Source organism: Saccopteryx leptura, chromosome 5 (assembly GCF_036850995.1).
Source record: "Saccopteryx leptura isolate mSacLep1 chromosome 5, mSacLep1_pri_phased_curated, whole genome shotgun sequence".
Classification (NCBI taxonomy): Eukaryota; Metazoa; Chordata; class Mammalia; order Chiroptera; family Emballonuridae; genus Saccopteryx; species Saccopteryx leptura.
In genome coordinates this window covers 198,596,316-198,622,036 of record NC_089507.1, presented here as the reverse complement: position 1 = coordinate 198,622,036, position 25,721 = coordinate 198,596,316, and the positions used below count along the sequence as shown (strand labels likewise).

At 42.9% G+C, this 25,721-nt stretch overlaps 1 protein-coding gene and 1 long non-coding RNA gene across 2 annotated transcripts; both read left to right on the top strand.

The window, feature by feature from the left end:
• Positions 1–4,551: 4,551 nt before the first annotated feature.
• On the top strand, positions 4,552–14,119 carry LOC136406052 (uncharacterized). The gene is made up of 3 exons (XR_010751615.1): positions 4,552–4,731; positions 13,371–13,478; positions 13,949–14,119. It is a non-coding gene; the product is annotated as an uncharacterized lncRNA (long non-coding RNA).
• Positions 14,120–17,706: 3,587 nt separating this feature from the next.
• PFDN4 (prefoldin subunit 4) lies at positions 17,707–25,430 on the top strand. The gene is made up of 4 exons (XM_066385839.1): positions 17,707–17,920; positions 22,195–22,302; positions 23,076–23,216; positions 25,035–25,430. Exons 1-4 carry the CDS (start codon positions 17,897–17,899, stop codon positions 25,164–25,166), a joined length of 405 nt encoding a protein of 134 aa, XP_066241936.1. The 5' UTR covers positions 17,707–17,896; the 3' UTR covers positions 25,167–25,430.
• The last annotated feature ends 291 nt before the right edge of the window (positions 25,431–25,721 follow it).

The following is a 25,721-nucleotide window of genomic DNA, read 5'->3' as shown; positions in this document are numbered from 1 at the left end:
GTATTATTATTTATTGTTTTATTTTCCATATGAACAACTGTAAACTGAGTTTTTGCCCACCCCCTCTTTGTACACTATGCACTATATCTTGTATAACATATGTTACATGGTATGTAAATGAAAGCTTTCTAGGGCTTATGATAAATCAGCCACTAAGGAAGACATTTTACATAAGTTTTCCCATTTAGTTCAGCCCAACGACAATATGTGTGTGTGTGTGTGTGTGTGTGTGTGTGAGTGTGTATGTAGAACTGAAGCTTAGAGAGTTAAATAATTTGCCCAATGTCACAGATCTTACTATTTGCTTACGAAGGATTCAGACCCACATTACCTAATTCTAACCTAGACCCTTAATATACACATTAATATACATCAGGCTATACTATATCATCTTTTTTAAACCAGGAATACCTCAGAATATTGGAAATATTTCTTAAATGGGAATATCTCCCAACAGGGGGGGGGGGCAGATCAGTATGTATGGGGCTCTGTGATGAAAATGTTGTCTTATGTGATAATGATGGTAATAAATAAATAACCCCAAACAGAAGATTCATTTAGCTCACCAGTAGGGGCCTTGCTTCTGGTACAGCAGTTGGCACATAATAAATGCTCAATAAATCATAACTTCTATTGTTATGCTAGCTATTGCATTATAACCCCCACCCCCTTGTTCTTTTCTTTTTCTCTCTGCAGTTCTGCTCAGGCAGAAAGAAGATATTTTCAGACTGGCTGGGTTTTCATATGAGTTGAGCACTATGTTCCTGTATAAACCCCAAGTAGACACTTGGAAGGGCAGGCAATCATTAGTCTCATAATAGCTAGCAAGAAAATGTCTATTTCAGGGAAATTGGTTTCTCATGTCCAGTGGAGAAAGTCGCTATTACTTTTTACACTGGATTGTTAGAGGCAAGCAAGCCTTGTTCTTTGTAAATTCTTTGACATCAACACACACCCATCCTTGATGAGGGGCCCCTAAATTCAAAATGATGACTTGGAGCCCAGACCCAGAACTCACTCTTCCTCACTTGGCTGCCTCCCTCACTCATCACTTAGTCTCTGAGTCACCCTGACGGGGATCCTGCTGGGAATGACTAATGAGAGATCTTAAAGTGTCTCAGAAATGCCCACCATCATTACTGAGACAGGCCCAGGCCCTGTTTGGTTCTGGGAAATCTTACCAAGTCTGGAATGGATAATTATACTCCAACCTTCACACCAAATGACCGCAGGTGACAAAGTGTGTGCGTATTTACGTGTGTGTTGAGGGCGGGATGGAAGAGTCCTTAGAAGGACAATGGCTGGTTTCTCCGTGCTGAGAAACACAAAAGCCTTTCAAATATCTCAAAGAGTAATATAGTTTTGTGCTTCAAAGCTTCGGCTAAACTTGGGTATGAGTCCTATACCTGCTTTCTGCATATGGAAACTTAGAAACTACTTTCCCCGTCTGTCGAATGCACCGCTTTGGAACCAACCTGACAGTCAAGCTCAAGATTCCTGGAAATAGGAGTAATAACAGCAGCCTATTTCATGAGATTGCTCAAGGAATGCTACGCCTAAAGTACTCAGTGAATAGAGCTTCAATGTATCACACGCTTTGGTTTTTGCAAATGACATGCAAGAGAGACAACTTAGATGTCTCAATTATTATATCTTCCTTTCAACTTAATATTGGAACTTTGACGCTGGAAACTGTATAATTGGATAAAGTCAAAGGAAGAATAGCAAAGAAATGCTGGTGAGTCCGCCTAGTAGTGAGACAAACCAGGGGTAACTAATCCCTGCAAGCTTCAGGTCCCTCATCTCCAAATGGCTAAGATGACGGTACCCACTCAGTAGGGTTTTTCTAAGATGACAAAGCCTCGAAAGTCCCTGGCATCTAGTAAAAGCCTTAAAATTTTATCTTCGATGTTATTCAGAACTACAGGAATTGGGCTCTTAAAAAATTAAAGCCATCATCTCTACTGCATAGGTCTTGGGTTCTCTGACTAATTAGACAAAACCCTCCATGAAATACCAGAAATTGTCTCCTGTTTTTGTCTCTCCCTAGAGCATGTGACATAGTGCTGTTTACCTTGGCCAGCATTCAATAAACAAGTAAGAGCCAATTGATTGTTGATTATTTCCTCATTCCCACCTGACAGGAGAAAGATCAATATCAATACATTCTTTGTTTTCTGAGGACCAAGTTGTCACAGATCCTGGAGGGCTTTATTTGTCTGTCACATAGGAAGCAATTCTATACAACACATGTAACAGGTTTGGTTTCAGCAGCTTGAGTTAAAGCCACGGCTCCATCAGTCACAAGCTGTGTGGCTGTGGGCAAGTTATTCAACCTCTCTGAGCCCAGTTTCCCTATTCATAAAATTGAGGATTACTACACCCGTGTCAGAAAAGTTAAGATCAATTCCAAGAGAAACACAATTAATCATTGTCTTCACAAGCACCTGTTTGGCTCTTGTACTTGCTTGGTGATTTCTGAGTAGAATTCAGTCTTGTTGGTTAAGTTAAAGTTACATTATAGAAAAATATATCTCACATCCTCCGAAATGCAGTGACATGTGGAGACCTTTTAACAAGGTTCCTCATTAAAAGAGATGCTCCATTTCAAAGGCAATGAAAAACACAGTGTGCATTCGTTTGTGAGCCGTTTTCCTATGATTATAAATTATAATTTATCAAGGAACGGCTGTGTACGTACCCCATATTTTCCAATCTCTTCCCACTCAATTATACTATAAGGTAAGTAGTTTTCATTTTATATGGGAAAAACCTGTTTCATTTTTACAATTTTTTTTAGCCAGACTTGAGTTAGCATCTGCCTTGCTACCTATCTCCACTCTGACCAAGTCAGTTCACCTTGTCCTAATCTATGAAATGAGAATAGTCATAGTCATTCTTATCTATTATAATGTCATAGTTATAATAATTTTTTACAGTTAAAATCTAGGAACTTTAATTCCTCCTTGCTTCAGGATGTCAGCCACCTGAGGGCAGGAAGAATGTCTGTCTTGTTCTCTGTTATTACTCTTAGTACCTCTAACTATGCTTGGGTCAGGTGAGGCGCTCAATAAATATTTGTCAAACAACGTGTGGCAAAATGACAGAGATTAAATGCCTTACCGGTTCTAGATGTGTTAGTTCAATTTGATTGATACTATGGTTCTTGAAAGACATGATTCCTAGAAAAAGATGTGTTTCATTCCAAACCTTATATATAAAGGAACATTTTATTTTATCTTTTTTCATACCTGTGAAATAGAGATCTATAAGGGGAAGATGTGTCCTCTTTAAAGTAACAGAGTGTGTCCGCACTTGATAAGGGAGAGAATGAATTAAATGAGTAAACATTTTTAACAGCATTTGCTACCTGGTAAAGGTGCAGTCAGCATTACCTTTTGTTGTTAATAATAATTTTGGGAGCTAAAAAGTCAAGTTGAGAGGTCTAGTCAAAAACAATCTTTTGTTTTGGAAAAATTCCTTTGGTACCATATGTTACATAATTAACTTTTAAAATCACATAATCTCATGGATTCATATTCTATGCTTTCTTGAATGATATAACTTGGCTAATTCATCAGGGTGAAATTCAGGAAAGTTCCATGACAGAATTATTATTGTTAATTATAGTGGATCCAAAGTACATTCTGTTTTGTTCTGTAGGCTAAAAACCTGCTTTGACATATCTTATTGTGATTGTTGACTTGGGGGACGTATTGTTGAGCTCTGATTGTGTTTTGCCAGAATTTAAATGAACCTCCAAGCACGCACTTCAATAGGGGATGGACACCTATGGGGAACTGGTGGAAAGACCCCCGTAGTCTGGGTGAACAAACTCCAGGAAGAACAGAAATGGATATCCAGTAGTTTTTCAATTTTCATGAAATGAGTCAAGTGAACAAATATAAAAGAAGAAAACTCTAGAAGACTCCTTTGGTTTTTGGTAAGGGAACTTGAGGCATTCATAGAAGGTCAGAGGTATTTTCAGGGGTAGAAAAGTCTCTACTATTGAACTCAATAAGAACTCAACCTACACAAAGCGAAGGCTGCATGGGAATGTAGGGGAATTACATTCAGATGTTGAGAGGTATCTGTCTGAAGAGGTGGGGATGGAGGGAAATTATTGTTTTTTAATCCTTGAGATTAATAGCCATTCTGTGGAATACAACAAGCAGGCTCCCCTCCTCTGTTCTGAAGAATTATGATCAAGGAGTCTATAATGTTTTCATCATCAACAATGTCCTCAGGGTGTCAACTCATTCACTTTTACTTACATAACACAATTGGTTCGTCTTGCCAACATAAACAAAGGCGTTATCCTCATGTCTGAGCCTGTGACCTGATTTCAAAACCATTCAATCACAACATGCCCAAGCTTGTGACCTATTTCAGAACCATTCAATCACAAATAGAGCTCCTTGTGGTTTTTTGTTTTGTTTTGTTTTTGGTACATAAAGTCCAAGTGACTCAAATGTATTGCTCTTCAACCAGATGACTACCCTGACTCAGGCAACAGGGCCATTAACATTTGCTGAAGTCTCAAGTCAGAAGTCGAAAATAAAACAAGTTGTTTCATAAAGTAACTTTTCTTTAACATGCAAATGTGTGTCTCTTGGTTGTCAAAATTCTTGTTTGAATCTGAATGAAGATGGTTTGGAAAGTGAACTTGGGCCTCCGATGTCCTTGGGTTCAAATCCCGGCTCCAGAATTTGTCAGCCTCTGTGACTGTGGGTGAGTAATATTACCTCTCTCAGTCTTTCACCCCACAGGGGTGAAAAGGAGAATATTACCCAGCTCAGGAGCAGTTGTGTGAGCCATTAACAGAGTGGTGGCATAGGGCAGCTTCGTTTTGTTTCTGGCTAGACGTCATGGGCAAGAGGACCCCAGACTCAGATGGGAGAAGAGACCCTCACTTCTGTAGAAAACCTAGGTTTCAAGAAAAAAGAACTCTTACAAAGTGGTGTTATCTTTGGCTCCCATTTAAACTTTATACTCTGGAAAGGTAAACTGTGTCCTGGAGTGGATTCCAAATGCAGGTTTGCCAGAAAGGGTTGATGAGCTGTCTACTGCTTCAGTGGCCTGGATTATAACAAGTTTATCAGCACTACTTTGTTGGGAAGGATTTTTTTTTATTATTCTGCTGCTGCCTTTTTTTTTTTTTTTAATGGTAAAGTCTTTGCTTTTATGTTGTTGATTTTAGAGTTAGTCTTTGGTTTCATATCTTTTCATAGCAAAATAAGTTGGTAACTCTCTGGTGATACTATATTATTAAATATTTACTGGGATGTAAAATTTAAATGTTTGAGTACTTGTGTTAGCATCATGCAATTCTCCCTTTTATCCCCAGCTATAACATTCTTTTATGTCCTTCTGCTATCTTAATATATATGGCCCAGGAAGGTATAAATAGACCAATTCTTTTTTCCAGATTACGTAACATGAACCAGGACATTTTAATTAGGGCAGCCAAATGAAGCACAGAGGACCAAGCCCAGTTTCTAACGTGACTGCCCCCTACAATTTTATTTACCAATGTACAATATGGTCTCAGCTGACAAACCATCTTGTGAAACACACAGAGAGAGGCATGCTGGATGCCAGGCAGTGATCACAGGTGCCAATGCAGAGCTTGTAGAGGTTGCCAGAATCAGGGCTCAAAAAGCCCATGTTGAAAGACGAAAGAGTGAGTGTTAAAAACCGGATGTTAAAGGCAGCAGAAATGCTTCAAGGGGACCATGTCACTTAGAGAAGCTCTAGTAGGGGTCTGGAACCTATGGCTCACGAGCCAGATGTGGCTCTTTTGATGGCTGCGTCTGGCTTGCAGATAAATCTTTAATAAAAAAAAAATAATAACGTTAAAAATATAAAACATTCTCATGTATTATAACCCATTCATTTCCTACTGCTCATGTTCATGGTTGAGGGTGGCTGGAGCCAATCACAGCTGTTCTCCAGACAACATCAAATTTTTATTGGATAATGCGTAAAGTACATGGGTTGTTGTGAGGTCAGGAAGTAAACTTCCTTTCTTTTAATCAAGTAGTCAGCTAGCTAATTGCAGAAACCCTTTTGACGAAGAAGATGGCTAAAAGAAAAAAAGATGAGGAGTTTCATACTTTTCAGCAGGAATGGACAGAGGAATTCACCTTTGTGGAGAGAGCAGGTTCTGCAGTGTGTCTAATATGCAATGATAAAATTGCATTGATGAAATGGTCAAATATAAAGTGGCACTTCGACACACGCCATACTACATTTGCATCAAAATATCCAGCGGGGGACAGCAGGAAGAAAGCATGTCAAGAGCTACTGTGCAGAGTGCAAGCTAGTCAGCAGCAACTCCGTGTTTGGACCCAACAAGGTGACTGGAATTCGGCTAGCTTTGCTGGTGCTTTAGCAATTGTGAGAAACAGAAAGCCATTCACAGATGGAGAGTATGCCAAAACATTCATGCTTGAGATTGCCAGTGAAATTTTGACTACTTTTTGGATAAAGACAAGATAATTAAATGAATAAAAGACATGCCTCTGTCGGCAAAAACTGTTCACGATCATACCATCATGATGGCAAATCAAATTGAGGCAACACAAGTGAAGGACATAAATGCAGCACCATTCTTTTCTCTTGCTTTGGATGAGTCAACAGACGTAAGCCATTTATCCCAGTTCAGCGTGATTGCAAGATATGCTGTCGGTGACACACTACATGAGGAAAGTCTTGCTGTTTTGCCTATGAAAGAGACAACAAGAGGGGAGGATTTATTCAAGCCTTTCACTGAGTTTGCTAAAGAAAAAAAATCTACCGGTGGATAAACTTATTTCGGTGTGTACTGATGGTGCTCCGTGCATGGTGGGGAAAAACAGAGGATTTATAGCGCTTCTTCATGAACATGAAAAGAGACCCATCCTAAGTTTTCACTGCATCCTACATCAGGAGGCGCTTTGTGCTCAGATGTGTGGCGAGCAGCTTGGTGAGGTGATGTCGCTGGTCATTTGGGTGGTCAACTTTATTGTTGCCCGAGCTTTAAATGATCGCCAGTTTAAAGCACTGCTGGATGAAGTTGGGAATAATTATCCTGGTCTGCTTCTGCACAGCAATGCGCGTTGCTTGTCAAGAGGGAAGGTGTTTAGCTATTTTGCAGCTTGTCTGAGCGAAATCCGGACTTTTCTTGAAATGAAAAACGTCGAGCATCCTGAGTTAGCTAACACTGAGTGGCTCCTGAAGTCCTACTATCTCATAGACATGACTGAACATCTGAACCAGCTCAATGTGAAAATGCAAGGCATTGGAAATACAGTCTTATCCCTTCAACAAGCAGTGTTTGCATTTGAAAACAAGTTGGAACTCCTCATCACCGACATTGAAACAGGTCGTTTACTACACTTTGAAAAACTGGGAGAGTTTAAAGATGCATGCATAGCAAGTGATCCTGCTCAACATCTTGATCTCCAGCAGCTAGTGGGCTTTACTTCTAATCTCCTGCAGTCATTCAAAGTGTGCTTTGGAGAATTTTGTGAGCACACTTGTCTTTTTAAGTTCATCACCCATCCACACCAGTGTGCAGTGGACAGCGCCGACCTGAGTTACATCCCTGGTGTCTCCATCAGAGATTTTGAGCTACAAGTTGCTGACCTGAAGGCCTCAGACATGTGGGTGAATAAGTTCAAGTCACTGAATGAAGATTTGGAAAGACTTGCATGACAGCAAGCAGAGTTGGTGAGCAAACACAAGTGATGAGAAATGAAAAAACTTCAACCCGTGGACCAACTGATTGTCAAAACTTGGAATGCGTTTCCCGTCACATACCACACACTGCAGCGTGTGAGTATTGCTATACTGACAATGTTTGGCTCTATGTATGCATGTGAACAGTCTTTCTCACATCTAAAGAACATTAAGACCAACCTACGATCACGTTTAACAGATGGAAGTCTCAACACCTGCATGAAGCTTAACCTCACCATGTATCAACCAGACTACAAAGCCATCAGCAAAACCATGCAGCACCAGAAGTCGCATTAATGGTAAGAAGTACTTTATTCATCATTGGTTAGTAATAGCATAACAACGTTATTAAAAAGAATTCAGAGACTTATTGTACTTTAAAAGTGTTGGTCTTACATAAAATGCACACATTTACTTGTATTTTGTGTTAAACATATTGTATGGCTCTCACGGAATTACATTTTAAAATACAGTGTGTCCGTAAAGTCATGGTGCACTTTTGACCAGTCACAGGAAAGCAACAAAAGATGATAGAAATGTGAAATCTGCACCAAATAAAAGGAAAACTCTCCCAGTTTCATACCTATTCAGTGCAGTTCGATGTGGGCTCATGCACAGATTTTTTAGGGCTCCTTAGGTAGCTATCCCATATAGCCTCTACAGACTCATCACTGACTGATGGCCTACCAGAATGGGATTTCTCCACCAAACTGCCAGATTCCTTCAACTGCTTATCCCACCGAGTAATGTTATTCTTATGTAGTGGTGCTTCGTTATAAACGCACCGATATTCACGTTGCACTTTGGTCACAGATTTGAATTTAGCGAGCCACAGAACACACTGAACTTTCCTCTGTACTGTCCACATCTCGACTGGCATGGCCGTGGGCTGCTCTGCTGTATACAAGGTGTTACGTCATCATTTGCGCATGCACACATGCTGCCACATCATCCTACAGAAACTGGGAGGGTTTTCCTTTTATTTGGTGCAGATTTCACATTTCTATCATTTTTGTTGCTTTCCTGTGACTGGTCAAAAGTGCACCATGACTCTACGGACACACTGTATGTAGCGTTCATGGCTGTCTCAGCCAAAAAGGTTCCTTACTCCTGCTCTAGAAACACTGAAAGGGATTAAATATGCATTGATTATGATGTTAAAAGCTTAGAAGAAAAATGGGGGAAAAAACTGAGGTAGAGGTGGAGAGGCAGGAAAGTTTTCTGGGGTTAGATTTTGGAGAGCAGGAAGGTTACAGAAAAAAATTCTTAATAGTAACAATGGCATCTTGGATGAAGCGGACTTCTTTGGTGGTGTCTGCCCAGCTTGCAAAGGGGTTCATCTTTGCCCATGGTCTGGAAATAGCTATGCTTCCTCATCCCACAGGCCTGGGCCCTTGGTGGTCACAAAGACACAACATGACAATGGATTCTGGCCAGAGATGAGTCAGGAGGGTCGAAACTGACCCAGTGAGTCTCACTTCGAAGACTGGATTAGGGAAAGAAGCTACTCATCAGGATAAACTGGTCTCCTGATCAGAAATTAGGGGGAGAAATTAAGTGAGTGTCCCGATGGCCTCACAGTTCCCATTTGCATGTACCTCTCCAGGCCTGGTAGAGATAGAATTTTTGGATTTGGTGACAAGTTAGAATCATTTGATTGTAAGCAACAGAAACTGGCCCTGGTTCTCTATCCTAATCAATAAGGAAATTTACTGGGCATTTGACAGAGGCTTGTTAAAAGTGTGGCTGGGACCCAGCTTGGGATGTGGAAGGCTTCCCAAACAGAAACCTACCATGGAAGCATCATGAGCTCCAGGGCTGCAGGGCACCGTCACCCGAGTTATCAGGAGGCAGAGAGAGGTCATACACTGGCAGGATATTGGAACCGCATGCTTACTCCTGAATTCTTAAGACTCAGATTGCTTAGCCATTTTTAGTTCTCCAACAGCTGGATGAATAGAACCGCTTTGTGTCTTTTGGGCATCTGAATTCAAGACCCAAAACTGTTTACAAAAGTCATCCTGGTTCTTACTCAGAATAAATGATGAGTATAGGTGGGTACCAATGAGCCCACTGATTTCACCTCCCATAAGTCTACTCCAAACGTCTCTGGGAGCCAAGTCAGAGGAAACAACTAAACAAAAGCGGGGTTGTAATGAGTAAGCATTTTTCTGTAGCGTGATCTCAGCGAAATATCCTTGCTTTGCCTCAGGTAATGTGGAAGTTTTGGAAACTGCCTGATTTATTTCTCCAAAGAGAACAATGTTATTTCCGTGTGTGGGGTGAGGCAGGAATCTCCCTTCTGGTCTGAAGAGCACTTGGCCTAAAGCACCAGGTGGATTACGGGTACTATCGGGCACTCATTAGTCACTGATTTTGGAGAATGGTTTACATGGGATTCAGAGGAAGAATTAAAGTTTGAACAGCTCATCCCTGGTGGCTAGGAAATGCAGCAAAATTTAAAATAAGCCAACAGAAATCATCTGCAATCATACCACCTGGAATAGAATTGCTTTAAAAAGAAAAATTGGATTGAAGTATTATATACATATACAAAAAAAGGAATCACTTTTAAAATTCAAAAATAGGCCCTGGCCGGTAGGCTCAGTGGTAGAGCGTCGGCCTGGCGTGCAGAAGTCCCGGGTTTGATTCCTGGCCAGGGCACATAGGAGAAGCGCCCATCTGCTTCTCCACCCCTCCCCCTCTCCTTCCTCTCTGTCTCTCTCTTCCCCTCCCGCAGCAGAGGCTCCATTGGAGCAAAAGATGGCCCGGGCGCTGGGGATGGCTCCTTGGCCTCTGCCCCAGGTGCTAGAGTGGCTCTGGTCGTGACAGAGCAACGCCCCGGATGGGCAGAGCATCGCTCCCTGATGGGCATGCCAGGTGGATCCCGGTCAGGCGCATGCGGGAGTCTGTCTGACTGCCTCCCCGTTTCCAGCTTCAGAAAAATACAAAAAGAAAGAAAGAAAGAAAGAAAGAAAGAAAGAAAGAAAGAAAGAAAGAAAGAAAGAAAGAAAGAAAGAAAGAAAGAAAAGAAAATTCAAAAATAAATCTATTACTTAGTCCTGGATTATTCTTTTAGGTATAAATTAGAGATTTTTAAAAGAAAATGTACTTTAAGAGTCTTTTTTTTTTTTTTTTTTGGTCTTACATTTTATTATTTATTTATTTATTTATTTTTTACAGAGTCAGAGAAAGATAGACAGGGACAGACAGACAGGAACGAAGAGATGAGAAGCATCAATCATTAGTTGCAACACCCTAGTCGTTCATTGATTGCTTTCTCATATGTGCCTTGACTGTGGGCCTTCAGCAGACTGAGTAACTCCTTGCTCGAGCCAGCGACCTTGGGTCCAAGCTGGTGAGCTTTTGCTCAAACCAGATAAGCCTGTGCTCAAGCTGGTGACCTCAGGGTCTCGAACCTGGGTCCTCAGCATCCCAATCCAATGCTCTATCCACTGCGCCACCACATGGTCAGGCTGGTCTTACATTTTAAATAGAACCGTGTTGTAGCATTTTCAGCAGAAGATTCCTTCCATTAAAAGCTTCAGAGAAAGATTCCTATGATCTTAATCATTAACTTGAACCCATGGCAGCATAAGCTGAAGTGAAAGTACTTACCGATAAGCATATGATAAGAGTAATTCATATCGCGCAGAGATAGTAAATATAAATTCCTGTAGTATCTGCTGTGTTATCCGCAGCAGGGCAAGAACAGGAAGTTCTCAGCTAAGAACACCTGAGTCATGTATGGTCCACCCTGACTTCCCATGAGTCCCCCTCACACCTCCCATGGAGGCACCTGTCCTTCCTGCTTCAACTCAGGAGAATTAGTTGGGGCTGGTGCTTGATCTTTCCCAGTGCCCCAGGGTTTAGTTTGCTAAGGTCACTTTCTTCCTCCAGATCTTCCACATAGCATTTTGTCTGAATAACAAAGTACAAGTTGGTTCCAGTGGCTTTCAAGTCCTACCCAATCTGACTTCACTGGCATGATTCCACCATTTCCTTAGCCTGTGTTCCTTACCTGGTGCTAATATTACAGTCTCAACTTTTCTTCTAGTCTTTGCCAACATAATTCACTCTAGGTAGAGTCTATTCCAAATAACTGTACTCTGAACTTCCCATATAACTTAGAAAAATAAATAAGAAAAACACTTGAATGATCTGCTTTAATTTACATGCATACCCACCAAAGCAGCTCCTGCTTAACTTTGTTATTGTGGAAGAATAAAGCTTCGTTCTGTGCTGGGATTTGAATTTGCTAGAATCACCTATTCTGAGCAGGGCACTGGAAAAAGAAAGACTCAGAGAGTGAGAAGCTTTCTTACAAACAAGAGAATATCTATCTTTCTAGATCTGTATCCATAGCTTGACATCCCTCTCTGTGGTATTCTGTTAATTATAAACAAGTACATATATTTCATTACAGGTTCTGTGGGTGCAATCATTTCTTATAACAAGCATATTTACAGATTAAGGAAATCAACATGATTCCGCATAATATAAACAGACCCTTTCTGGTGTTAGACCTATTTTTGCAGAATAGTTGGCCAGAAAGAGAATTAGTCTTACAACAATAAAAATATTTTAATTTATGAAGCAGTTTTCGACACCTTTCTAAACATTCATCTGTCTTTCTTGTGCCAGAGTGTGGACAGGGGCTGCTCTTTTATCCCCCCAATCAGCCTCAGTGCCTGAACGGGTGCTGCTCAGAGAAAGCCTAGAGGAGCATTAATGAATTAATGATCGCCAACGACAGTTCCCTTGATGCCTTTGATTGCATCCTTTGCTTGTCGCCAAAAATGAACCCCATGTCTCCAAAGAGATCAGCGGGGATGCTTTTTGATATGTTACAAGCATCAGGCAGTGACGGGGACACCAACACCATGTCTCTCTCTTCAGGACTGTTCTTCCCACTCACTGTGAATCCCGGGTAGCTGGTTCTTATCTGGGGGTGGTCGTTGTGCTAGTTTTGGGGGTGTTGTTGGCTTCATTGTGGTTTGGAGATGCCGTCAGCTTATGTGTCTTAATTGAGGTCAATGTCAATTTAACAGAGATACAACCTGCAGGTTACCTGCACATGTGATTTAGAAAATAAGCATCGGAAATACACTTGGTGTCCATAGTTGTAGTTGGTGCATGCCATGGAACATCCTAAGGATGCTCTTGTTGTTGTCGTTCAGACAGAATTTCACTTCTGCAGTTAAATTCAGCCTCATTCGGTTTTTCCATTCTTTCCTGGTCATCTTGGCTGAATGAGAGTGACAAAGGAGTAACTTACAGTGACAAAGGAGTAGCTTTTCTCTAAATAGAATATCTTTTTAGGGCTCTTTGTGTCAAACTGCCTGTAGCCAGGTTTGGCAGCAGAAGAATTTGGAAATGGGGGTTGGAATGTGCCCCGACCCTGAGGGTTGGGTTATCTGCAGGAGGGGCGAACATCCAGGGACGACACTGAAATGAACTTGCAGGCCTGCTCGCTACTAGGATCTCAGCGCTTCTGGGCCTGCACCACAGAGGCCAGAGCCTCCCACGAGGGCCTCCCATCCTGCTGCTTCAGGGAATGCAAGTGCCCTCTGCCAGGCTGCCCTCGTCATAGGAATGGATTCCCCCTGGTACCTGGCACCTGGCATCTCTGCTTTTTGTTCCCTTAGGTCAAAGTTTCCCTCTGGCGAATCTGATTGGCTGGGCCTAAAACCACAGGCTTGCACCCTAACTTAGAGGATGCCAGAAAACTGAGTTCTGACTTCAGGAATGAAAAGGTAATATTTACAACCTGGAAATTCCCCCAAATAGAGAGAAAAGTATTCGGGAGATATAGGTGATGAGAAATACACAAGATGCCCACATCACTGGTTCTCTTATCAGCAGCATCCGTGTGAAGAGGCTGCCAGGCTCGATGCTATGAGCATATGGGGTTCTGAGTATATCCTTGTTGAATCAATCACCCTAGGAAATGTATATCTATAAGGAGCTTCGACTGCTGGTTATAACAAGTTCTGACTCATTCTCAGTATCAAAATTGTTCTAAGCATGTTCCTTGAAATAAATAGGTTGGTTAATGACCTATTTTACAAAGGCCTAAAACCAATGCATACATTGAGGGCTCTGGAAGATGCTTTGTCCTTTGCCAGATAAACATTAAGATAATAATTCAAACTAGAAAAATGGGATGATATTTTGGTCCAAAGACAGAAAGGTTTCCTCAATTTCGTGCAATCTTGCTTTGCAGAGTATAGAGAAGAAAGTGGACAGCTCCTGAGAGGTTGCAAAGAGAAAAATAAAATGTCAGAGTCTGGAATCTCAGCGCCACCTGGTGAAAGAAGGAAGAATTGCTCAGGCAACGAGGCCACATGGTCACAACTTGCCTGAGGCATGTAGCTGTAGCAACAGATCTAGGGGAAAAAAAATAGTGAATGGAAATACCCTATGGACTCCAGTACATTGTTACTGAATGAATCCATCAACAGCTATACTGCATTATATATTACTGTGTTAATCCCTAAATACACAGTCATTCATTCATTCATGTATTTATTTACTTCTTAGCTAATATTTGTCAAGCATCTACCTTCCTATTGGTGCTGCGATTGCGGAGATGATGAAACAGGCACATTTCTGTTGGTGCTCCCATTATAACAGGGGAGACAGAGTTCAAAAGTAAATGTGGCCTGACCTGTGGTGGCGCAGTGGGATAAAGCGTCGACCTGGAACACTGAGGTCGCCGGTTCGAAACCTTGGGCTTGCCTGGTCAAGGCACATATGGGAGTTGATGCTTCCTGCTCCTCCCCCTTCTCTCTCTCTCTGTCTCTCTCTCTCTCTCACTCCTCTCTCTCTAAAAAATCAATAAATAAAATGTTAAAAAAAAAAGTAAATGTGTTAGAGAGGGCTTTAAGGGTGTCAAAAGGGAGAATACAGCTGTTTCCAGGTGGTGGGTGTGTTTAAGGATAGCTTTCTGGATGGGGAGACACAGAGGCTAAGTGTTCAGGATGAAGAGAATTTATCCAAGTGAATAACAGGAGAAAGAACATCAAGGGCAGCAGAATGAGCAAGTGCAAAGGCCCTGAGGCAGCATTCAGGGGCCAGGTGAGAGGATGGAGAACAGTGAGCAAGGGGAAAGATGGTATGAAATAAGGTCAGAGAGGGAGGCTAGACCTTGGTAAGGAATCTAAACTATACCCACGTGCAATGGGAAGACAGTGAAGAATTTCAAACGCGGCCATGATAAAGCCATTTACCAAATTAACTGTTTTCTATTTCCCATAACAATACGACTCAAAAGAATTATAAGAGAGGAGGTAAGGCATAGACAGTGGCAGTTTAGAAAAGTGCCAACCGTGGAACAAAGGCAGAATTTAAAGACGGAACAGGTTCACAATAACCAGGCAAGGTTAAAAGATGGGGTAAATCTGAAGGAATACAAAGGAAATTTGGTGTTCATGGAACAAAACAGGTTAGTCATCAGACAGTCAGTCTAGGGAGGAAATCTTTCAGTAACAAAGTCCCTGATTTGCATCAGTTAGAGAGTCCCTGATTTGCATAGGTTTACTTCAGAAAACCTAGGGGATTTTTTCTTCCCATCATATTTAGGAATGAGAGATTTGGCCCTGAGAACATTGAAGAAGAGGTGCACTCGGGGAGGTTTATTAGAGGCCACAGATTGGTGGGGGGCCTGCACTCTCCATCTAGTTGGTATACTTAGTAGGTTTAGAATTTATTTGAAAATGAAATTGAATGATTTCAAAAATCACAAGACATCAACAACAATAAAAATCCAGATGAGTGGCTTCTAGGAAAAACTGGAATTTCTAGTGGTATTGGGTCCCCATTTCCTGGTGGGAACAACTGGTTGGGGGTGAGGAGGTGTGCAAGCTGGACACGGCCAGCTGGATGGGACACGGTCCTTCCCCGACATTCAGCTCCCATTTATAATCCCGCCTGGCCCCTGCAAGCCTGGGAATCTAGTCTCCACCTCCTCCTCCTCCCTCTACCTCCACGTGCACAGAGGGAGGCCCGGGGTGAGGATTATCTTCTCCAGCTTCGTCTCTTGCCCTTCTCTTCCTTCTCTTTTCTGCCTTTTTCCTTCCATTTGTTGAAATCCACTATGATCACCTATCTTTATTTGACATTCAAGGTGCCCTCCACTTCCTTCCTTCCCTCTGGAGTGGGGACTGGGGTCAAATAAATGATAGGTGTCAGGGAAACAGGACGTGCTCACTCTCAGGGCAGCACCGGGCCCTGCTCCCCGCCCCCTTCCATTGCATTTACCTCCTACCCTTCAATCAAATCTCAACTGAAACACGATTCATCTCGGAGGGATTGGAGATTTATTTAAATCCCATAAGATCTGTTTCTGTCGCAAGTGAAACTGGTTTTTGCCCTTTAAGTAAGAGATTTTAAATGTCCTTTTAAAATATATTTATTCTATGTTTTCAAAACAGATTATATACATATATAATTAAGAAAATTATAATTATATGTAATTAAGAAAATAATCATTGTGTTGGTATATATCATATTTTCGTAGAATATTATCTAGGTAGCCTCAGGCTGGAGTATGGGGAACGCCACCACGGTCCTTGGGCGCCCCCTGCAGGCACCCCATGCAGTTTAGAACCAGATGTTGCAGGTTTTGGAGGGAACTCACGCAGCGAACTCACTCATTATCGCTTTGTGACAGAATCTAAATTAAGCTGGGACATGTCTGGACAATTTTGTAGCATACATGTCAATTCAGATAAGGTTTTTGTTCCCCTCAATTTCCCAATCAACATATTTACCATTTAATCCTTTGCATCTTCCTCACAGTTTTCATGCTGGTAGTTTACACAGTCTTTTATTACTATTACGTGTGTTCTCGTTATAGCTGCTAATAACATATTGACAACACTCACCTTCTGACATACTGTATAACTCACTTCGCTGTTTTCACTGTGACCTGTCTCCCATCTCTAGAATGTCAGCTGCATGAGGACAAGGAATTTTGTCTATTTTTTCACCCGGTGCTGTAGTCCCACTGCCCTCTCCTCCAGTCCACCAGGAGCTGAGCCTCCCGGGACGCCCCAGCACTTGTCCCAGCGGTGGAGCTTCAGGGTTGGCTTGTGGCGGTGCACATGTACCAACAGTAAGGTCCCTGGTGCCGAGCTCCTCGGCTAATTCATCTTTCTCTCTGCAATAGCATCTAGCATGGTACAGGCTCCAATCACACGCACACACAACCCCCTCATTTAGATGCGTTAGAACAGAAGCCTCGGGCTCACCAGGACTCTGATTTTACAAGCCTAAACAAAACAAAAACATTGTTTTGATAGTGTCGAGTCGAGTGAAATCTAATTTTTATATGTTGGTTCATTTAAAAAATACTATACGGGTCAAAGAAACAAACACCTATACCTTGGATCTAGGCAGTGGGAGCCCAGCGTTCAACCTAGTGTAAGGGAATGTGTTAACTTCCCCTTCCCGTGTGTTTTAATCCCTCTGCACCCCCTCACCAGGGATATTTTCAAATGGTTGTTGGTGAGTTTCCTTCCTGCCCAGCAGCTCCAGTTGTTTTCATTTGTACCCCAGGCTTCTTTATTTTGCTGGTCCAAACAGCGATTATGAGATGATAATAATAATAATAATACATTGGAAAGCACAAGTGTCAGTATACAGAAATCGCTCAATAATATTGTTGAATAAGTAACTGGAGTATTTCCTCCTTTATATATGAATTATCAGGGCACATTAATATCACATCCTATAGCCAAGATCATTCGTTCTTAGCCCTTTTTTTTAGGTAGGTCAATTTCTCCATATAAATTTGTGGGATTAATGAAAAACAACTTCCTTTTCATTCCCTCGAGGTCCGCCCCGGCCCCGCCCCCGCCCCCGGCCCCGCCCCTCGCGCGCCCCCTGCTGCTCGCCGCCGGAGCCTGTGACGGTTCGCCACACCCCCCAGTTTATGTCGGCTCACGGGGAGGTGCCCGTCCCTTTAATTGGCAGGTACCAAGTCCTTTCAGATTGCATTTCCTTCCTAAGTCCTAGACGTTTAAAATCCTTGCTCGAAGGTCCAATAGGAGGAAATGTGGGGATCGCGTCCTATTTTGCGGGAGTTGTGGGCCGACAGGGAGTGAGAGAGGGCCAGGGGGAAGAGCGCGGGCGCGGCCCTCCCCGCCTCGCGCCGTGGTTCAGTCCTAAGATGGCGGCCACCATGAAGAAGGCGGTGAGTGGGTGCTTGCGGAACTGATGCTGGGGGGCCGGCGCGGTGGGCCGCCAAGGGCCCGGGCGAGCCCTGCTGGGGTGCTCCTCCCCGGGACCCGCGTGGGGCCGGGGCCGAGGCCCCCGACCCTGAGGGCGGCCCCGTGGGGTGGCCTGCCCGCACCCGGTGCCCTGGAGCGTCTGGGGATCCCGTGGCCGAGGCGTGTCACCGGGCGTGGGCAGCCGAGGGTCCATTGGCCACAACGCCGGGCGCTTTACGTGGGTGATCACAGTTAACCCGCCCGGGTTCCCTCCCGTAGGTAGGACCGGTACCGCCCTTTGCAGGTAAGGAAGCTGAGGCCCAGGAAGGGGAGTCACCTGCCCGAGGTGCTGCAACCCCCACCCGCCCGCCTGCATCCACCGCGAAGGCCCTGCCGTTGTCGTCTCTGATCCCGCAGTTAGCAGGGACAGGTGTCCCCCCACTTAACAGGAGGGGACACTCAGACACCAAGGGGTTAGTGGCATCAGAGTGACTCAGCTAGTAAGAAGCAGAGTTGCAATTCAAACTCAGGTGTTACTGTTCTATTTCGCCCCCAAGCACACCTTTTGTCCTGCCAAGCAAACTACTCCCATCCAGAGCCTCTAGCCCAGTAAGCCTGCCCAGATGCGTAAAGATGGAAAAAAAATGAAATGGGGAGGTGTAGGGGGGGGGGGGCGAGGAAATCGTAACAGCTGATAGTTATTGACGCTTTCCTGCGTGCCAGGCACAGTTCTAAGCGTGTTGCACCCATTTTTTTTATTTCACTCCTTTCAGGGAGGTACTGTTTTTATCCTTATTTTACAGATGAGGAAGGTGCAGCTCAGAGGCAGAGGTAGGATGTAACTCAACACAGGTGGTATCGCTGCAGACTCTGGGCTTTGATGAACTTCCACCGTATCTGATGCAGCCCCTTGGCTGACGGGGTTTGCTTTCCAAAGTTTGGGGCATGCTTGCTCTCATTCCATTTCAAGGACCGCAGGAGAACCAGCCACCCTCACTCCCCTACTCTGCATCTGGTGTAGGGTGACCAGCCATGGCTGTGAGCTCGAGATGGGGGGTGTGTGCTAAAACTGCCCCCCCCCCGCCCCGCCCAACCAGGATGAGTGTGCCCACAAATTATTATTGAGTCAGGTTCAGGGCCAGTGTCAGGTTGAGAGTCATTGTCAGACAAGCATGACACTTGGTGTGATTCTCTTTACCTCTCTGTTGTATTTAAATGGGGTTCTCTTGTTAGATATAGGGCTTTAATTCCATGGAAGATAACTACTTATGGTTCACCCCCATTTGAGAGGTGTAGAAACTGAAGTGAGAGATGAAGTAAAACATTGCAGAAATGGTAGAAGAATGATTTGGACCCTGTGCTTTGCAAAATTTTTGATCATCAGTATATTTTCCCTGCAATCATTCAGCTAGCTTTTTTTTTTTTTTTCCCCCAGCTAGCTGTTTTAGCATGTCATATGGCACAGTCTCAGTTTGATGGGATGGAGGTGGCAATGGTCAGCAGTAATGAAGTTCTTATGCCTTTGTCTTCATGGTGTTGTACAACTTGGGCTCTGGGGCAGAGATGGGCATTAATCAAATGGTCACATGGAAAACTCAAAGTTCCAGCTCTGATAAGAACTATGAAAGGAAGGTGCTTGTGAAATGAGGGCTGTTTTGTGATGGGAGAAGCTGTGACCTATTAGATTACGGAAGGAGGGGAAGAGAAAGTTGGAAAGGGAGCAAGGCATTCTAGAGAGGGAGTTTCTCCTCAGAGACCCCGAGCGCCTTGAATAAAAGGAAAGTCAGAATGGCAGAGAATCGGGGAGGAGAGCTTGAACCGTGATGGTGGAAAGACGTAGAGGGTTAGGGTGTGGCCAAAGCACGAAGGGTATTCTTTGTCAGTAAGACCGGCTTGATGGGTGTAACAGCCTCTCCTAGGTGTTTCCATTGTTGTGAGCAATTTCTGATCAGTTAACTGTGTGCACACTGTTCCCTCTGCCCCTCTAGGAGAGGCATGCCAGTAACGAGAGTGAAATATCACAGGGGTAGCCCTTTGAGTTTCACAAAAATGGTTAGCAATCTGGAGGATGTCACGTTTGTAACATGTCACCGCCCAGCAGGTCCTGACTTTTCTGATGAGGTTTAGATGAGTTGAGTCAGTCCCCCCATCTCCGAAGTTCTGCTTTCCAGGACCTGGTACCGGCCATGTGGGGGACTGCAGTCTGATACCTGTTCATGCCCCCTCATAGAAGCCGACTTTAACCTTCCCATTTAAAGAAGCTCCCTTCACTCCCCAGCCCCCCAACACTTTCAGCCCCTAAACTATATCACTTTCGCCTTCACACAGAACACCACCTAGCGGAAGACCTTGTTGGTTGCCTCCTCCTCCACCGGAGTGTAAGCTTGCCAGTATTCCTGAGGGTGGCCTGTGGCCCTCTTTTCACTCCTGGCACATAGGAGACACTACGTGCCTGGTAAATGAATGTATGCATGGAAAGTGAATAAGAACACGAAGTGGAATTTTATGTCATGGACTTGGTAGATACCTTAAAAAAAGCAAAAATAAATGCAGACTGAAATTGACCAGAATTTCCTTCTCCCAGGTTTTTAGAACAATGAGAGAGCCACTTGTCAGTTGAGATTCTGCTGGTAATTACAGCCAAACTCAGTGTGGGTGTGTCTGACTAGGTTGTCTCCTTCCCTAATCTCATGAGATACTGATTCTCAAGAAAAAGGGACATTTGGGGTTCAGGGAATTTTAATTTTCAACTTGAATCTTTAGCAGTTATGTTTCTCTTAGGCCTAGTAGATTTTTCTTGTGGATCTGAGTCTATTCTTTCTTTGTAATGATTTTTGGTAAACCTTTTTCAGGAAATAAAGCACTTAGCTGCCCTTTATTGAAAGGTGACTCCATCCGCAGGCTCTATGCTAGGTGCTCATCACCCCGTGAGCATTTCACAGACAACAGCCCTAGGTGCTGCAGAGAACTGCATGACTTGCTCACTTGGATTGGAGTCCACTCTTATTCCCCCACTCTGTGCTGCCTCAGATGCTAGAAACTAACTCCTTCCTCCTTGAGTTCTTCCAGCTTTGTGAGTGGTAGTGACTACATCTGGCTTTGAGGGTGTGGATCCCTTTAAGAATCTTGTTGAAAGCTATGAAGACCCTTCCAGAAGATTGCACATACAAGACATAGAGTGTCAGGTACACAGACCTCTCAGAGTCCATGGACCCTCAACATTAAGCCCTCCCTGCCAGAATGAAGCTGTAAGCCATGTAGGAGTGTTCTAGATCAGAGAGATGAAAGCGGAAGTCACTGCTGTCAGTCACGGAGGATGCGACTTCTCCCTTGCACTGCACACAGCACTCCGCTGGGTGGCATGCGGTTGACCTAGCGGGTCTGCCTCCCGCTAGGCTTTGGCCCTTAACCCCAATGAGAAAACCACCGTTAGGGAAATGAACTCCGGGGCCCATGTGTGCAGGGGCTGGTGTTGAGGAGGACTGTAACAGGAAATGCCTTTTTCGGAAAGGTGGGAAGCAGGGCCCACATTCGCACAACTTTTCAGAAACTGTGCTTGTGAGTGTGATTGAGCGTGGTTCAGATTCAAGTTCCAAAGCCATGCGTTGAGGCCCACTTGTGTGTCTGGGAAGCCCTGTGTCACGTGCTTTCACGTGGATTACCCCGTTAAAGCCTCACCGTGACAGGTGCATCTGTAAACAATTCAGCTTCGGTACTGTATTTGAATTCTGCCGGCAAGGAGGAACTCTAGAAGTCTCTGTTCCCTGTGCGCTTAGGGAACTGGGTTCTTGTGTGGCAAAATGACTTGAACGCCAGGATATCTGCGTAAGGGCTTTGGTTTCTCTGGTGTAGGCCATGTTTACCAACTTCCATATTCATAAAAATTATGCATGAGGTTGAATGTTCAAAACTATATATATCATGATAGAAGGGATTGTTTTTAAGATGCCCTCTGGGTCTTTGATGATGGGCCTGATGCATGTGAAACTCTCCATGGGATAAGAGCCTGGGAAAGGGGAGGGCTTAATTCTAGGTGCCTGCCTTTATGATCTGACCCCTGAGCTCCATATTGTTTGAGGCCACAGGTGGCTTTTCAGCATTGGGCAAATCAAGCGTACATATGTTTTGTTGTTGGTCAGGAGCCCTGGTAAAGGGGTAGGTGTGGGCAGCTCTTGTTAAAACTAGATACATCTTTTGTGCTTTAAACATGACCAGGTGGAGGGAGACTAAGGAGAGTCTGGTGTCTGACTTATTTCAGGCTGCAGAAGATGTCAATGTTACTTTTGAAGATCAACAAAAGATAAACAAATTTGCACGGAACACAAGTAGAATCACAGAGCTGAAGGAAGAAATCGACATAAAAAAGGTATTGAAGATACATATCTCATTTAAGAAAAATGAAAGTTCTCTATGCAGTAGCTCCTAAAAACTGAATTCAGTCACTTGTGCTTATATCTCTCTGGACTCTGTTACAATGACATAATCCACTGTAGTTTAAGAAGAAAGACCTTGTTTAAGGGATATGAGATAATTTACAGATTCTTGAGGAGGGTTTGTCTCCGAGAACTTGGCTGGGGATGGAACTGTCGTTTCCATGGCCAGGACCCTCCATAGCGGGGAAGCTGCCCCTCAGACCTAGGACACTGGGCGGCCACCCGGCTGTCCCTGTACATGGGAGGCCCTGTGCCCAGCCTCTGCTTGTGTAGCTCTCCCAAGCTGAAGTCCAGTTCAAGTGCATGTGATTGATGGAATTTAAGTTATTTGCTTTCATCTTACCATCAAGCCCGGCTGAGAAATGTAGATTTGTTTTTGTTTTTGCTTTAATTCTCCCATAGAAAGGCAGAACTCACCAAGTGAGAAAGCGTTAAAGTAGGAGACATTTTGCGTTGCCATGGACACCCACTGTCCACCACAGGATGCTTGCAGCAATCTGCAAATATCTGGAGAGCAATGTGTTAGCTAACTCTTAAGTGCTTCCTTATGAAATCATCTGAAAAGCTTCAAGTCTCATTTTAGTTTGAAAATACCTTTGTGAAAGGGATCCTCTGAGAGTTGAGTCCCCAAATTAAAATTGGCTTTGAGCCTCTACTGGGGCATTTTGAACATGCTTTTCATCACCATTCACTTTTGCGTTTGTAGAAACAACTCCAAAATTTAGAAGATGCTTGCGAGGACATCATGCTTGCAGATGACGACTGCTTAATGATACCTTATCAAATTGGTGATGTTTTCATTAGCCATTCTCAAGAAGAAACACAAGAAATGTTAGAAGAAGCAAAGGTATATGTGAAGTCTTTCCCTGGGGGATGAAGTCGAACTCTTAAATTGAGATTTATGTCATCATAAAGCACTTGTAAGTGTATGGAAAATAGTGCTAGCTGGTATTTCACGGCCCTCCCTGTGTCCCCCATGTGCTCTGAATGCTTGGCAGGAGCGCTTTTCCCTAACCCCAGCGACGAGTCTCTGAGCCAGGTCCTGCTAATCCCAGTCAGAGCTGAGAGTAGAGGCTTAGAGAGGCTATAGGGTTTGTTCAGAACGACAGAGGGAATGGTCTGTGACTCCAGCACCTGTGCTCTAAATGGGAAGTAGATAGAAAGTACAGAATATTGGAAAGCAGGAAAGAAAAACCACCCATAATCCCACTCCCCAGAGATTATCCTCCAAAAAGAACATCTCATGGGTTTCTCCTACGTCCTCTTCTCCTTTGTACTTCTGCTTCACATTTTGGTCAGTTAACATCCTAGGAATAATTTTTCCTTCCATTTAATGTTTGTCCAGCGACACTCCCCGGGAGGCTGCTCGAGGCCAGGCACACACACCTCACAAACATCATTTTTGATGACTGTTAAATGTCATGTTGGTAGGCCTTGATTCAGCTGACTGCCCCCTAATGTTATTCATTTGTTTCCAGTATTTTCCTGAAGTAATTCTCTAGTGAGCGTTTTCATACTTAAATTTCACTTTGCTCACGTTTAGGAAAATTTTTAAAGGAAATAATCAGTGAAGTGTGATGACTGGGTCAGACTAGGTTCCTTGACGTTGTTTGAGGCACTTGAGGCATCGTATGAAATTGGATTCTAATTCATGGATCCTCCAGCCACATAGGAGAGGGGCAGTCACGTTGTTTGTGTATGGGAAGCTGATGGCAGTGAACTGTTTTCTAATTCTTTTGCAAGTTGCTTTATTAGCTTGAATATTAATTAAAATGTTTCTCTTCTTTAAATGTCACGGAACAAAACTTTTTATGAATTAACCCACATTTAATAAATATTGGGAAGAACCAGCACTTTTCCACTCTTGGATCTTCCCATGTGGGAACATTGTGTGTCTGCTCTTATGCTTACATCTTTTCTGTCATAGTACGGTTTTGTCATTGTGGTTTTCTTTTTAACCGTCCTGTAATACTCTTCTTGGAAATATTTCAATACAAGCTTTTTGTCACAATTGTGAATACCCTCTCCCCTCTGCCACACTGTTTTTCAGTTCATTCGTCCAGTCATTCATTTATTCATTCCAAAAGTATTTACTGAGTGCATCCTCTGTCGGGTTCTGCCATGTACTGGGGACAGTGACAACACACATTGTTTGGTCCCCGCCTGCATGGAGTGCATAATCCAGGAGGAAGGGCCTGTAGTTAGTGAAGATTTCTGCCAGATTTTGACTCTAAGTTGTTATTCTTGTTTATTCATGCCAGTATGAATTTTGATCATTTCCTCTAGCTTCAGTTATTTTAATGGGACGTTGGAAGAAGCCACACCAGTGATTAACTGTTTAGCAGAAGTGCCAGCAGTGTTTACATGTGGTTCTGTGTTTATTAGGATGTGAGCGTTTAGAAATTAATTTTCTTTTACCTATTGTGTTTTTTAAATCAGCCCAAACTGAGAAAACAAGCTTGATTTATCTTACAATAAGCAAATACAGACCCATGGATTTGCCCATGTTCAGACTTTTGTTTGAGATCTCATTATCAGTATTGTATAGCTGCCATCAAAGGTTAGAAAGTTCTTGACCTAAAAGCTTTCCCAAATATTTTTTCAGCCACAGGTGCTCAGAAATCATCCAATTGCATAGAATTAACTTAAAACAATTTTCTTCCAGAGAAATTTGCAAGAAGAAATTGACGCCTTAGAATCCAGAGTGGAGTCAACCCAGCAGGTGTTAGCAGATTTGAAAGTTCAGTTATATGCAAAATTTGGGAGCAACATAAACCTTGAAGCTGATGAAAGCTAAACATTTTATTAAAATAGTTTTTCAATTTGTTTAATAAACTTGAATATTGTTTAAATGATAATTTCCCTTCTTCAAATGATATGGAAAGCAAAACTTTCTTTTTTTAAAAAAATTTTTTTCATTTATTTAACGGAAACTTGCCTATTTTCACATGTCTTGCTTATTTATTTTATATTTTTAAAAGAAGACAGTATTCATCTATGTATTTTGCATAACGATTATATCAAGTGTAGGGGTTATATGTCATGTTATTAAACACAGTTAAGCAACCTTTTGTGTTTCTATATCATCATTTAGACTATCTGTTGTGGTTTTAATCAGAAAACTTAACATTGTATTATGTTGTTTATATGCGTCTATTTCAGTTGCTATTTAGAGATGGTGAAAGGATTCCAGAAAGATCTAATTCTACATCTTGTCTATTCATTTCACACCTAAAACTTTGTCATATACTAGGAAAAAAGTATATATTTTATTTAAGTACGTGCAATATATATTATATCTAAACATACACATTTCACTTATCACTTACACATACGTCAGTATGATAGATCT